Source organism: Scyliorhinus torazame, chromosome 1, assembly GCF_047496885.1.
Source record: "Scyliorhinus torazame isolate Kashiwa2021f chromosome 1, sScyTor2.1, whole genome shotgun sequence".
Taxonomy (NCBI): domain Eukaryota; kingdom Metazoa; phylum Chordata; class Chondrichthyes; order Carcharhiniformes; family Scyliorhinidae; genus Scyliorhinus; species Scyliorhinus torazame.
The window spans coordinates 283032973-283046433 of record NC_092707.1 but is presented as its reverse complement, the minus strand read 5'-3'; the positions used below and the strand labels follow the sequence as shown (position 1 = coordinate 283046433).

General features: G+C 43.3%; 1 protein-coding gene across 4 annotated transcripts in view; it reads left to right on the top strand.

Moving 5' to 3' along the window:
* The window catches only part of LOC140421878 (uncharacterized), a 276272-nt gene that overhangs the window by 7040 nt on the left and 255771 nt on the right, over positions 1–13461 (top strand). For all 4 annotated transcript variants that reach the window (XR_011947154.1, XM_072506852.1, XM_072506859.1 and 1 more), the window contains exon 2: positions 8239–8443. Coding sequence is in view for 3 of the 4 variants with exons in the window: in XM_072506852.1 (XP_072362953.1) it covers positions 8239–8443 (205 nt within the window). In the remaining variant the exon portion in view is untranslated. The remainder of the gene's footprint in view (positions 1–8238; positions 8444–13461) is intronic.

Here is a 13461-nt window from a genome sequence, read left to right as displayed (position 1 = left end):
GCCGCAGAGACCATTTTTCATTTCAGAGATAATGGAAGTAGTCCTCACAATCTTCCTCTGGTGCCTCACTCAAAGCCTGCGCAGGTCGTTACAGAACCGTGTGGCGATAGAGACGCCAAGATGACAGAGGCAGCAGACTCTGACTCCGAGATGGAGACACAGGACGGATCAGATGGGGAATCCTCGGGCCCATGGGCCGTGGATGTACAACCGTTACACCGTTCATCACGGAAGCGCCGGTCTCCGTCTCGTTCCACGCCGCCCGATCCAGCGCCTCGTGCAAATGGTGACCGCCCTGCGGCAAAACTAGTCCGACGCCCTCCTTCGCCAGGGTCTTCGGTGGATTCCTTGGACTTTGGGGGGGAGGGATGTTATAACCTGCCTGCTTACCATTGGTTGGGGACCCAATGAGGGGGGCGGAGAAATCATTAGCAGACTCCCTGTATAAATAAAGCTGGCCAGTTTGGAACCAGCAGGAAGGAGTAAGTAGCAAGCGAGGTTGCTGCTGCTGTTGTGTATATGTATGTTATTGTAAATAAATGTTATTTCTTTGTATCCTTGAAACTTGTGCTGGATTCTTCGTGGCCCTCACAAAACCCAACCTCTCCAATCTATCCTCATAACTGAAGTTTCTCATCCCTGGGATATTCTTGTAACTCTCTTCTGTACCCTCTCCAATGCATTTACACCCTTCCTGTAGCCTGGCGTTCAGAACTGTACAAAATATTTCGGCTGATATCTTGTATAAATTCAGCACAGCCTCCTTGCCCCTGTACTCTGCGCGTTTACTGATAAAATCCATTATACTCTATCCTTTATTAACTGCTCTCTCTACCTGTCCTGCCACCTTCAATGATCTATGCACAAATACACGCAGGTTCCTCTGCTCCTGCACCCCTTTAAGAATTTTACCCTTTATTTTATACTGTCTATCCTTGTTCTTCCTACAAAAATGTATCATCTCACATTTCTCCACATCAAACTTTATCTACTACCCCACAGTCCACCAACTTGTTTCTGTCCTTTTGAAGTTCTAGACTGTCCTTTTCGCAGTTTATAATCCTTCCAGGTTTCGTATCATCTGCAACTTTGAAATTGCTCCCTGCACACCAAGATCTAGATCATTAATATGTCAGGGTTTTGACCCCTCTATTCCTCGAGGGTTTACAACTGGCAAGTCACACTACACAAGACTAATAGTATTCACTTAAAGACCCTTCGTTTGTGCTAATATGCCAATTTCATCATAGAACCCCTACAGTGCAGAAGGGGGCCATTCGGTCCATCGAGTCTGCGCCAACCCTCTGAAAGAGCACACTACTGAGACCTCCACCCTATCCCTGTATCCCCACCAAGGGGTAATTTATCATAGCCAATCCAACTAACCTGCATATCTTTGGACTGCAAGAGGAATAATAACAATCTTTATTAGTGTCACAAGTAGGTTTACATTAACACCGCAATGAGAAAATCCCCTAGTTGACACACCCGACCGCCACACCCGAGAATGGGCATGTGGGCTTGAGAGCAAATTGCTGAGATGTGAGGGTACTGAGGAAATTTACCAATATGTTGCCAAGATTGAGGAATTCTATCTATGAGGAAAGAGTAGATAACGTTAACTCTGCTTTTTTCTCCCTCCACAAGTGGTGCTGACCTGCTGAATGTTTCCAGCATTTCCTGTTTTTATTTCAGATTTCCAGTATCTGCAATATTTTGTATTTGCAAGAAGCAGGAGGCACAGATTTAAAGTAATTGGTAGAAGGATTAGAGGGGAAGTTTAGTTATTTTGCCCATAGGGTGGAGAGTGACTGAAAGATGGTAGAAATGAAATCCTCGTTTATGAAAACAAACTCTGATGTGTCCTTGAGGTCCCATAATCAACAGAGCTACGGACCAAGACCTGGACAGTTGCCCGAGGTCGGAATCAAATATTGGTCCCTGGGCTGTGAGGCAGCAGTGGTAGGGGCAGAGGGGCAGCACGGTAGCATAGTGGTTAGCACAATTGCTTCACAGCTCCAGGGTCCCAGGTTCGATTCCCGGCTTGGGTCACTGTCTGTGCGGAGTCTGCACGTTCTCCCCGTGTGTGCGTGGGTTTCCTCCGGGTGCTCCGGTTTCCTCCCACATTCCAAAGATGTGCAGGATAGGTGGATTGGCCATGCTAAATTACCCTTAGTGTCCAAAATTGCCCTTAGTGTTGGGTGGGGTTACTGTGTTATGGGGATAGGGTGGTGGTGTGGGCTTTGGTAGGGTGCTCTTTCCAAGAGCTGGTGCAGACTCGATGGGCCAAATGGCCTCCTTCTGCACTGTAAATTCTATGTGTTAACCACTGTGCGACAGTGCCGGCACACACACGTTTGTGATGAATATAGGAATTTCAAATATATTGTATTATATGTATTTGGTGCAGTAAGAGTTAAAAGTCCTAGGTTAATGTGTGTGACTGCCACAATCACAATCGTGTTTTTAAAAATTCTGGTTCACAAGGCAGCTAGGCGTTTTGGGAGACAGAGGTGCAATCAAAGCATCGTAAAAGCTTGGGCTAATGGATTTGTGTTTGGATTAAGAGGGTTCCTGGGGAGTAGATAGTTGGTAAGATTATGTAAATAATCGGAGGAGCTAGAGTACTAGGCATTTTATCAGAGAAGCAGAGGTTGTTCAGTTGGTTCCTGGATGTCAAACCATGAAGACAGTTTCTGAAGACTTCAGCTAGAGAGCCTGCATTGTTCTGACAGGCTTCAGGTCTATCTCTTAAAACAGTCTCAAAGAACATCTCTTAAGCAAGTGTACCTGGGTCTGCTAACTGTATTTAAAAATGGATTGACTTGAGATGGGTTTGTTTAAGTGGAAATAGAGATAGGATTTAAGGGTTATTGTGTCACTGTATTAATAAACATTGATTAAGGGGCACAAAAACAGAAAATACTGGACAATCTCAGCAAGTCTGACAACATCTGTAAAGCGAGAAGAGAGCTAACATTTCAAGTCTGGATGACTCTTTGTCAAACATTGTTCAAACATTATTATTATTATTATTATTATTAAGGGATAATTGTAAGCTATTTTTCTTGTGTGATGTTAAAGATATTTTAATACTGTGTTAGTAATAAAGTTTGTATTGATATACCATATCCCTATTTTGCGTGAAATCATTCCTGGAGTGAGGTATCTTTTCATCACAGCCTTAAAAAATTCAAATAAAACATTCAAATAAAATATTGGGGTTTCTGTCCAGTATCCTAGCCACTGTTGGGGTCTGGTCCGGGATCTTAGTACTTTCAACTTGATAAATGTCACACAGACGCTTTAACCCAATATACTAATGAATGTTACATAACTCACTAATCAACCTGGAGTACCCCCAACAGAACAGCTGGCCAGGCCTTTCTCCAGGTGTACTTCACTGGCCTCTGAGCCACTGGCTTGGGGTTGCCTCTGCGATGGTTGTTCCCATGGTTTTTGCTCCCGAGGCTTCAATCCCTTGCTCCTTTATACCAATTTCTACAACTTTCTCAAATGTTCGATGATGTATGTGCATGACCCTCATGTGTCCGAGGTCAATCTTCCCGATGTCTGGCAAATAGGACACATCTGCTCATGTTCCTTATGAAGCTTCCCCCTTAACAGTTCTTTGTAACCACAAAAGTCAGATTACCCTCTTGCTCAGGGTCTGCGGCTGTCTAATTCCAAGTCTTTTACTCCTTTTTGCTACGAAGTTGTTACCTTTGGCTTATGACCTTTCTTGTGGTTCACCACAGGAGGTCTTATGCCTATACACCTGTGGTTTGCATCAGTGTTCACTTTTTGGTATAGTACATGACCAAATTTCCCATCATGCAATCTACAAGGGAAAAAAAAGGTTCCAATAATAACCCCTGGGAAACACCACTACAAACCTTCCTCCAGCCCAAAATGCCCATTGACCATTGCACTCGGCTTCCTATTATTTCAGCCAATTTTGAATCCACTTTGCTATTTCCCTTTTATTCCATGAATTATAACTTTTCTCACAAGTTTGTGTGTAGCACTGAATCAAATGCCTTCTGAAAGTCCAAATATACCACATCAACAGCATTACCCTTATTTCCCCTTTCTGTTACCTCCTCAAAAAACCTCCAGCAAGAGAGGTAAACACGATTTCCCCTTTAGAAATTTGTTCTAGCTCTTCTCAATCAACCCACATTTTTCTATGTGACTAATTCTATCCTGCAGAATTATTTTTAGAAGCTTTCCCTTGATGAGTTAAATAAGTTGACAAAACTGATAAATAGATTTTCAAGACATCAACTTTGGACCTAAAGAGGATAGGGCAGAGTACTTTGTACATGCTATAAATCTAGAAACAATGGAGGTCCAGAGACATTTGAAGGCCCAAGTCTACAGATCATTAAAATGCCATGAGCATGTAGAGAAAATAATCAGAAAGGCTAATGGAGTGCTGGTCTTCATATCTTGAGGACTACAGTACAAGCCACACTTCAGCTATACAAAACCCTTATTAGACCAAATCTGAAGTACTGTGGGCATGTCTGCGCACTGCATTTTAGGAAAAATGTTTTGACCTAGGAGGGAGTGCAACACAGATTAACCAAATGAAACATGAACTCCTCAGAGTTAAATAATGAGGAGAGATTACACAAACTAGTGTTGTGTGTTCCCTGAAATATAGATGGTTAAGATGTGATTTAATCAAAGCTTTTAAAGAGAACTGAAAGGATAATTGGAGACATTGACCTGAGGCTCTGTCTAGGATAAATAGAGGGAAACCTTTTCTGCTTGTTGGGTCATTTAGAACTAGGGGGGAATAGTCTTAAAATTTAAGCCAGGCCTTTCAGGAATGAAGTTAGGAAATACTTCTATCTACAAAGGATGGTAGAGGTTTTGAACTATCGTCTGCAAACAGCAATTGATGCTAGGTCAATTATTAATTTTAACTCTGTGATCAATAGATTTTTTTGTTAACCAAAGGCAATAAGAAATATAGGAAAAGGTGGATAAAACAACAGAAATAACTTCCATTTATATCACCCCTTTAATGCAATAAATGTCCCAAGGTGCTTCACAGCGTTATAAAGCAAAATATGACAGTGAGCTGCATGAGGTGATAGTAAGGCAGTTGGCCAAAAGCTTGCCCAAAAAAGTAGGTTTAAAAGATCATCTTTAAAGAGGAGAGAGGAGTAGAGAGACAGTGAAGTTTAGAGAAGGAACTCCAGAACTTCGGGCCTATATCAACGGCTGAGCAATTAAATTGGGGATGCTCAAGAGGCCAGAATTCCGTAAGTGCAGATACCTCGGAGGTCAGTGAGGCTGATGAAGATAACAGTGACTGGGAGGGGCAACAAATCGTTTATCTTTGTCACAGTCACAAAAGATTTGGGACTGGATTCTCCGTTTCTGCGGCTGAGTGCCGGCTCGAAAGGAGACTCGGTGGGAGGTTTATATCAAAAATATCGGCGCAAACCCTTCACCGATACCGGTGAGGGGCTAACACCAGCGCTGACTGGAACTCCCACTTCCCGCGCCGAAAATGCCTGGAGAATGGCCGAGTCCTGGGCTGTGCATGCGCACGGTTGATGAGCTGCAGCGGTCGCACCGTACAACATGGCGCCGGCTGTGCGCGACCCAATCCACCATCTGCGACCCCACAGCCCACCCCCTGGCCACCCCCCACCAGTCCCCCAGCCTTCTCATAAGCCGTCCCGTCCAGCAGCACGGACCCCGGATGAGTGTGGCGGCACTGGTCACAGTCCTCAGCCGCCACGCCGGGTTCACGATTTGTGTGACCACACATGATTCGTGCCATCGGGAACTCGGCCCATCAGGGGTGGACATCTCGGATGGGCCGGCCGATGAGGAGCCAACGCCACTGCAACCGCGTGGCGCGCGTCATGATGATGCCATTTCGGAGGGGGTGGAGGGTGGCTGACCGGTGTCGGAGCCCATTCACCACCCGATCGTCTTAACACGATTTCGGTGTTGGGCAATGGAGAATCCCGCCCCTGATTTTCGTTCTGATGAAGGGTCATCCAATTTTCTGTTTTCATTGCAGATTTCCAGTATCTGAAGTATTCTGCTTTTGTATTAGTGAAATGTTTAAGGACTTTGAAAGGAAAGCAAGGTTGAAGATGGGGTGGTGGCCTCTAAGGTTGGTTGTGTCGTGGCTTTTTTTCTGAGGAGTGGAATGATCACAGTGAATTGAAAGATTGAGACTATATGTGAAGAAAGATATGTGGTATTTGAAGTTATGTCACTGATCAGCCGTGCACTAATTGAATGGCAGAACAGGCTCAAGGGATTAAATGGCCTCCTCTGTTTCTGTGTCCCTACCTGTTGTCGTATGAAACGGGGCAGCCAAATTGCACACAGCAAGCTCCCACAAATTGCAATATGGTAATGACTAGTTGATCTGTTCTTTAATAATGTTGATTGAGGGATAATTATTGCTGTAACACTGTGAAGAACTCCCCTTCTCTTCTTCAAAAAAGTGCCCCAGGATCTTTTGCATCCATCTGAGGGGCATCGTTTTAACATCACATGCAAACAACAGCACTTTCAACAGTGCAGCACTCCCACAGTACTGCATAGGCGTGTCAACATGGATTTTTGTGCTTGTGTCTACAATGGGACTTTAGCTACAACCTTCTGACTCTGAGATGAGAGTGCTACCCATGGTGCCATGGATGATGCCAAGGGCTGACAGCAGTCCTTTATCCAACATCAGGGACATACAATTCGAGCCGAGGCATCTGCATATACTACAATTTTTTTTTTAATCACTCCCAGAATCTGAGTATAGTTAGCAAGGCCAAAACTCATTGCTTAATTTTCCCCTATAAAAAATGGTGGTAAGCTACTTTGAATACAGCTGAATAGCCTGCTAGGCCAGCACAGAGAGGAGCTATTAGTCAACCATTATTGATGTGGGCTTGAAAATTACGTAAGACAGACCAAATGGCATGATTCAGTATTGTTTATTCTATTTAACAAAAACAGTTTGCCTTTATATCACACTCTAACAATCTAATACAACACCGCAAGTTGCTTCACAGAAGTGCTATCAAAATACATTTGAAATTTTGACCATATAAAGGGATATCAAGGCAGATGACCAAAAGGTTGGACGTAGAGATAGTTTTAAGGAGCATCATAAAGGATGAAAGCGATGCAGAGAGACTTAGGAGGAAATTCCAGAGGTAGGAGGTAGGCAACTGAAGGCACAACCACTAATGGTTGAATCATGAGAATCACGAATGCTCAAGAGGTCAGAATCCGAGGAGTGCAGAGATCTCCGAAGCAGACAGCTGCTTTACAGTGACATTAAAGTTGACATATAAACATACTGTCAGATCAAAGGCAGGGAGGGGGCACTGCACGATAGCACATAGCCAGGTATAATTAGGGGTTGTTTAGCACAGGGCTAAATCGCTGGCTTTGATAGCAGACCAGCTTTGGAAACAGGCCAGCAGCACGGTTCGATTCCCGTAACAGCCTCCCCAAACAGGCGCCGGAATGTGGCGACTAGGGGCTTTTCACAGTAACTTCATTTGAAGCCTACTTGTGACAATAAGCGATTTTCATTTCATTTCAACAGGTAATCTTTCATTTGAGAAACAATTAAACTACTTTACAGAATGATTTTTATTCTGCAAGCATAACCACTTTGATGGAACTGATTTAATTGCTTTTGATATGATGTTTTATGAGGAAACAAAATCTCCAGTATGCACACGACATGAAACCACAAACAAAATAAGATAAGTGAGAAAGTAATACTGCTGAAAGGGATAATCATCTTCAAGTAATGCCATGGACCTCTATCATCCGCCCCTACAGATGGTATTGGTTTAAAGGCTCACTGGAAAGTCAGAACCTCTCAGTGCTGCTCTTGTATATCTGTCCAGATTCCCTGCTCTGATCCAGGAGTGGGTCTTCAGCCCACTATCTGCTGTTTCAGAGACAAAGAATGCCACAGCTGATCCAAATTCACACATTTGAGACATTCTTTCACCAGAAATTGTTTATACAACTGTCCCTCATGTGCCTGTATAAACATTACCTTCCTTGAGTGTCATTAGGAATGATTTTCACCTTCATTGCTTGTGGAGACTATTGGAGCTGTACTATAGGACAAGGCTTACTGGCCAATGTCAATCAGACATATCCAGATGGCTATGACAATAATAATTATCCATGCAATATTTTGTAATTTGATTAAATTATTGCTGTTTTTTCCTCCAGGGTTCAGGTGGTTCTCAAACAGTCGGCCTCCAAGATGGTCTAAATAAAATTGAGATTGAAGTTGCTGCAGAAGATGGAACTCTGAAGCACTATAGAATAGAGGCGACAAAGCTCAGTCCAAGCACTCCATTACTAAGTGGACTGACAGTAGCTGAAATGTTGCCGCTTGATCCTGCATTTTCTATCGATGAATATAAATATACATGTATGTGGCAAGTTTCTTTGATGAATGCTAAAAGTATATTAAGCTACCTCCAGTGTAGGTCAGTCAATCTCCTTACGTAGCAGGATTGAAGATAAAAAAGGAAATGTTTACATAATGATGTACAAATAAACAACCCTTCTGCACTGTAGGGATTCTATGAATTAAGCTCATTAAAAGTAAAATTAAGATATCTACCGCAAGTCCCCTGTTGCCTGCCCTGCCAGAGTGTCTTGATATTTTCTGCATTTTTAACAGTGAATTTGAATTTGATTTATTGTCACGTGTACTGAGGTACAGTGAAAAAAGCATTGTTCTGCGTACAGATAATTCCATACATGAAAAGACATAGGATATGGAAAAATATGCAATGTAAATACATAGGCACAGGCATCGGGTGAGCATACGGAGTGTGGTATTACTCAGTAGAGACAATGTGTGAAGAGATCAGTTCAGTCCATAAGAGGGTCATTCAGGAATCTGGTAAAAGCAAGGAGAACGCTGTTTTTGAACCTGTTATTGCGTGTTCTCAGACTTTTGTATCTCCTGCCCGATGAAAGAAGTTGGAAGAGTGAATAACCTGGGTAGGAGGGGTCTTTGATTTTGCTGCCCGCTTTCCCAAGGCAGCGGGAGGTGTAGACAGACTCAATGGATGGGAGGCGGATTTGCGTGATGGACTAGGCTGTGTTTACGACTCTCTGTAGTTTCTTACGGTCTTGGGCCAAGCAGTTGCCGTACCAGGCTGTAATGCAGCCAGATAGGATGCTTTCTATGGTGCATCTGTAAAAATTGGTAAGAGTCATTGTGGACTTGCTGAATTTCCTTAGTTTCCTGAGGAAGTATAGGTGCTGTTGTGCTTCCTTGGTTGTAGGGTCGACGTGGGTGGACCAGGACAGATTGTAAGTGATTTGCACACCTAGGAATTTGAAGCTGTCAAACATCTCCCGCTCGGCACCATTGATGCAGACAGGGGAGTGTACGATACTTTGCTTCCTGAAGTCAATGTCCAGCTCTTTAGTTTTGCTGACGTTGAGGGAGAGATTGTTGTCATTACATCGCGCCACTAGGTTCTCTATCTCCTTCCTGTACGCTGACTCATCGTTGTTCGCGATCCAACCCACTTCGGTTATGTTATCAGCAAACTTGTAGATGGAGTTGGAGCCAAATCTTGCCGCACAGTCGTGTGTATAGGGAGTGTAGTAGGGGGCTCAGTACACAGCCTTGCAGGACCTCAGTATTGAGGACTATCATGGAGGAGGTGTTGTTGTTTATCCTTACTGATTGTGGTCTATGGGTCAGGAAGTTGAGGATCTAGTTGCAGAGAGAGGAACCAAGTCCTAGGTTTTGGAGTTTTGATATGAGCTTGGCTGGGATTATGGTGTTGAAGGCGGAGCTGTAGTCACTGAACAGGAGTCTGAATAGAGAGAGGTTGAAGGTTCCGCGAAAACACTGTCAGTTGGTCCGCGCACGATCTGAGTGCATGACTAGGGACCCAGTTAGGACCCGTCACTTTCTGACGGTTCACTTTCAAGAAGGCTGATCTGACTTTGGAAGCTGTGACAGGAGGTATGGGTGTGTCCATGGCTGCAGGGGCAGTTGACAGCGGTTTGATGGTTTCCTGCTCGACCCAAGCATAGAAATCATTGAGCTCATTGGGGTGGGGTGTGCTGTTTCTGGAGATTCTACTCCGCTTTGCTTTGTAGCCCGTTATGTTGTTTAAGCCTTGCCACAACTGACGAGAATCCGTGTTGTTAGTCTGTGACTTTAACTTAGTCTGGCATTGTCTCTTGGCATCCCTGATGGCTTTGCGGAGGTCATACCTGAATTTTTTGTATAGGTCAGGGTCGCCTGTCTTGAACATTTCAGACCTGGCCTTCAATAGGGAGTGAATCTCCCGATTAAACCATGGTTTCCAGTTGGGGAACGTACGGACAACCTTCTTTGGCCGCAATCTTCTACACACTTGATGATGAAGTCTGTGACGGTGGTGGCAAATTCGTTTAGGTTGGCCGCTAAGTTCTTGAATATGGACCAGTTCACTGACTCCAAGCAGTCGTGCATGAGCTCATCTGTTGCCTCGGACCAGCATTGCGTGACCTTAACCAGTTTCTCCCACTTAAGTTTCTGCTTGTATGCCAGGAAAGGACCACTAAAGAGCGGTCGGGGGATGGATCAGTAGGTGCCCTTGATGTTTGTGTAGCAGTGGTTGAGGATGTTGGCACCCCTGGTGGGACAGGAGATGAGTTGGTGGAATTTTGGCAGTAATTTTGACTCAAGACCCTTTGATTACTTTACAATATTGTACAGTGCTGTTGGTTAGTGAATTTTGTCCGTATGAATGGGAAGGACACTTTTTTATGGGCATTGCCTTCAGAGGTCACATAATCCATGATTAAGAATGACCATTAATTATGTTAAACTGAATTTTGCATAACCCCTCCAATACATGCAGTCTTTTATGGATGATAGAAGCATCCAATGCAAGCCCAAAGTTTTGCATGCTAAATTTGACTACATTATTATGTACAATTTAAATACTTCATTGAAACAACTACAAATAACCAGCATGTAGTAATATTTGTGTATGCACAGCTTAGGAATAACCTTAAGACGTGAGCCTCCTTTGATAGCTTTTTCTGCAGCATTGGGAAAGACATTTTTGGAAAATATTAACCTATGCTGAATTTCAGGTTTCTTGAAAACCTGCCTCTTTACAGGACTCAGCAATGGCTTCTTCTCAACAACCTTAATAATTAGTCAGCTTTTAAACAGAGGAACAGAGGGCAGCACGGTAACACAAGTGGATAGCACTGTGGTTTCACAGTGCCAGGGTCCCAGGTTCGAATCCCCACTGGGTCACTGTCTGTGCAGAGTCTGCACGTTCTCCCCATGTCTGCGTGGGTTTCCTCTGGGTGCTCCCGTTTCTTCCCACAGTCCAAAGATGTGCAGGTTAGGTGGATTGGCCATGCTAAATTGCCCTTAGTGACCAAAAAGGTTAGGAAGGGTTATTGGGTTACGGGGTTGGATGGAAGTGAGGGCTTAATTGGGCCGGAGCAGACTCAATGGTCCAAATGGCCTCCTTCTGTACTGTATGTTCTATGTCTATGTTCTATGTTAAACACAAAATGATTGTAGATCAAAAGAACAATACTATTTTGGTATTTAACAGTAACATAATTTCTCCTAAAATTATTTTAAAATTAAATAGATTACGGAGCTTAGAACTCTAATGAGGAATGTTGCCAAACTCGGCTTAAATTTCTATATTCAATTTATGGGTCCAATACTGAAATTGCAATCTCCAAAACTTCTGTGGATTCCAAAATAGTACAATATCTAATTTCTAGACAGTCAGGGATTCAATTGGTTGTCAAGTTATGCAAATCACAGCTTGTTAATGTGGAAATTCTGGGATTTTAAACATTCATGGAGAAAACTCCCGGCAAAGTATTGGAGCAACAGGGTAATGCTGTAGGGGAGAGAAGGAAAACATTTGCGTCAGAAGACCATAAATAGCTGTGGGCATGCAATATTTCTTAGAGCCATGAAAACGTAATTTGGAACGTGATTTAAAAAAACGAAGTAATGCAAATAGAGGCAGTACTCGACTTATGATGTGTCATTTATGACGAACAGCACTTATGACGTTTATAAATTGACACCCTTTTTCGATTTTATACCGCTGGTTTTGACTTTACGAAGCCAGCGAACAAGGTCAAACATTCGTACGTATGCATTCACATTCTGCACTGCCCTTATCCATGACTCCAGACACTGTCTGATTGAATGGTGGGGCAGGCTCAAGGGGCTGAATTGATTGCCTACTTCTGCTTCTTATTCCTATGTACATTTTCTATTCCGACACATCTGTGTTTTGAAACGATTTCTTAAAATTGATATTAATTTATTGCTACATTACTTTTTTATGATTGATTGAGTACAGTATTCTGGGATATTTTGATGAAAAGTGGGGTCAGGATCTCCCCACCCCACACCCAACGGCATGTTTTCCTGTGGCAGAGCCAACTTGCCGTTGGTCATAACTGTGATCATCCGGTCCTGCTGAAGTCAATAGCCATTTACATTACTTGTCGGCTGCACCACCACAGAACGCACCACGTGGATTGGCTTTGACGGGACAGGAAAATCCTGCCAGTGAGAATGACTGGAAAATCCCGCCCAGGTTATGAGGCCTTGGTTCGTGAACCAGTCCCCAATTTTCCAAGAGCAGAAAAGCAAAGTACTGCAGGTGCTGGAAATCTGAAATATAAATAGAAAATGCTGGATAAACTCAGCAGGTCTGGCTGCATCTGTCGAGAGAGAAACAGTTAACGTTTCAAGTCTTAATGGGCTCTTTAGTTCTGTTTCTGTTTTTGCCCCAATTTATAACATTATTGGGGGAAAATCGGTTTTGATTTGCGACATTTCGACCTAAGATGTGGTTTTCAGGAACCAATTCTGTCATAACTCCAAAGACTGCCTGTATGCAAAGATAATCAAATGCAACTAAGAGGTGGCACAGTGACACGTTGGTTAGCACTGCTGCTTTACGGTGCTGAGGACCAGGATTCAATCCCAGCCCTGGGTCACTGTCCGTGTGGAGTTTGCACATTCTCCCCGTGTTTGCGTGGATCTTACCCCCACAACCCAAAGATGTGCAGGCTGGGTGGATTGGCCACGCTAAATTGCCCCTTAATTGGAAAAAAAGTAATTGGGTACTCTAAATTTATTTAAAAAAATTTTTTTTAAAGATTATTGTCACTCGACCAGATGCAAAGTTTTGATAATTTATAATTTGGAGCTTTGAGAAGTCAATATGACTTACAAGCAAAAAGTCCTCATTGGGGCGTGGGAGGCGGCAGCTTATGGAATAAATTCATATGCAGATACAACCGCTTATTTGGTTCCTACAGACCAGGTACCAACATATTCTTTTGAGGAAGTGCATCAAGAACAGAGGTGCTTTTAGGATCTTTTGAGCATTATCTATCCTGTATTTTATAATTTACATTTTACATTAC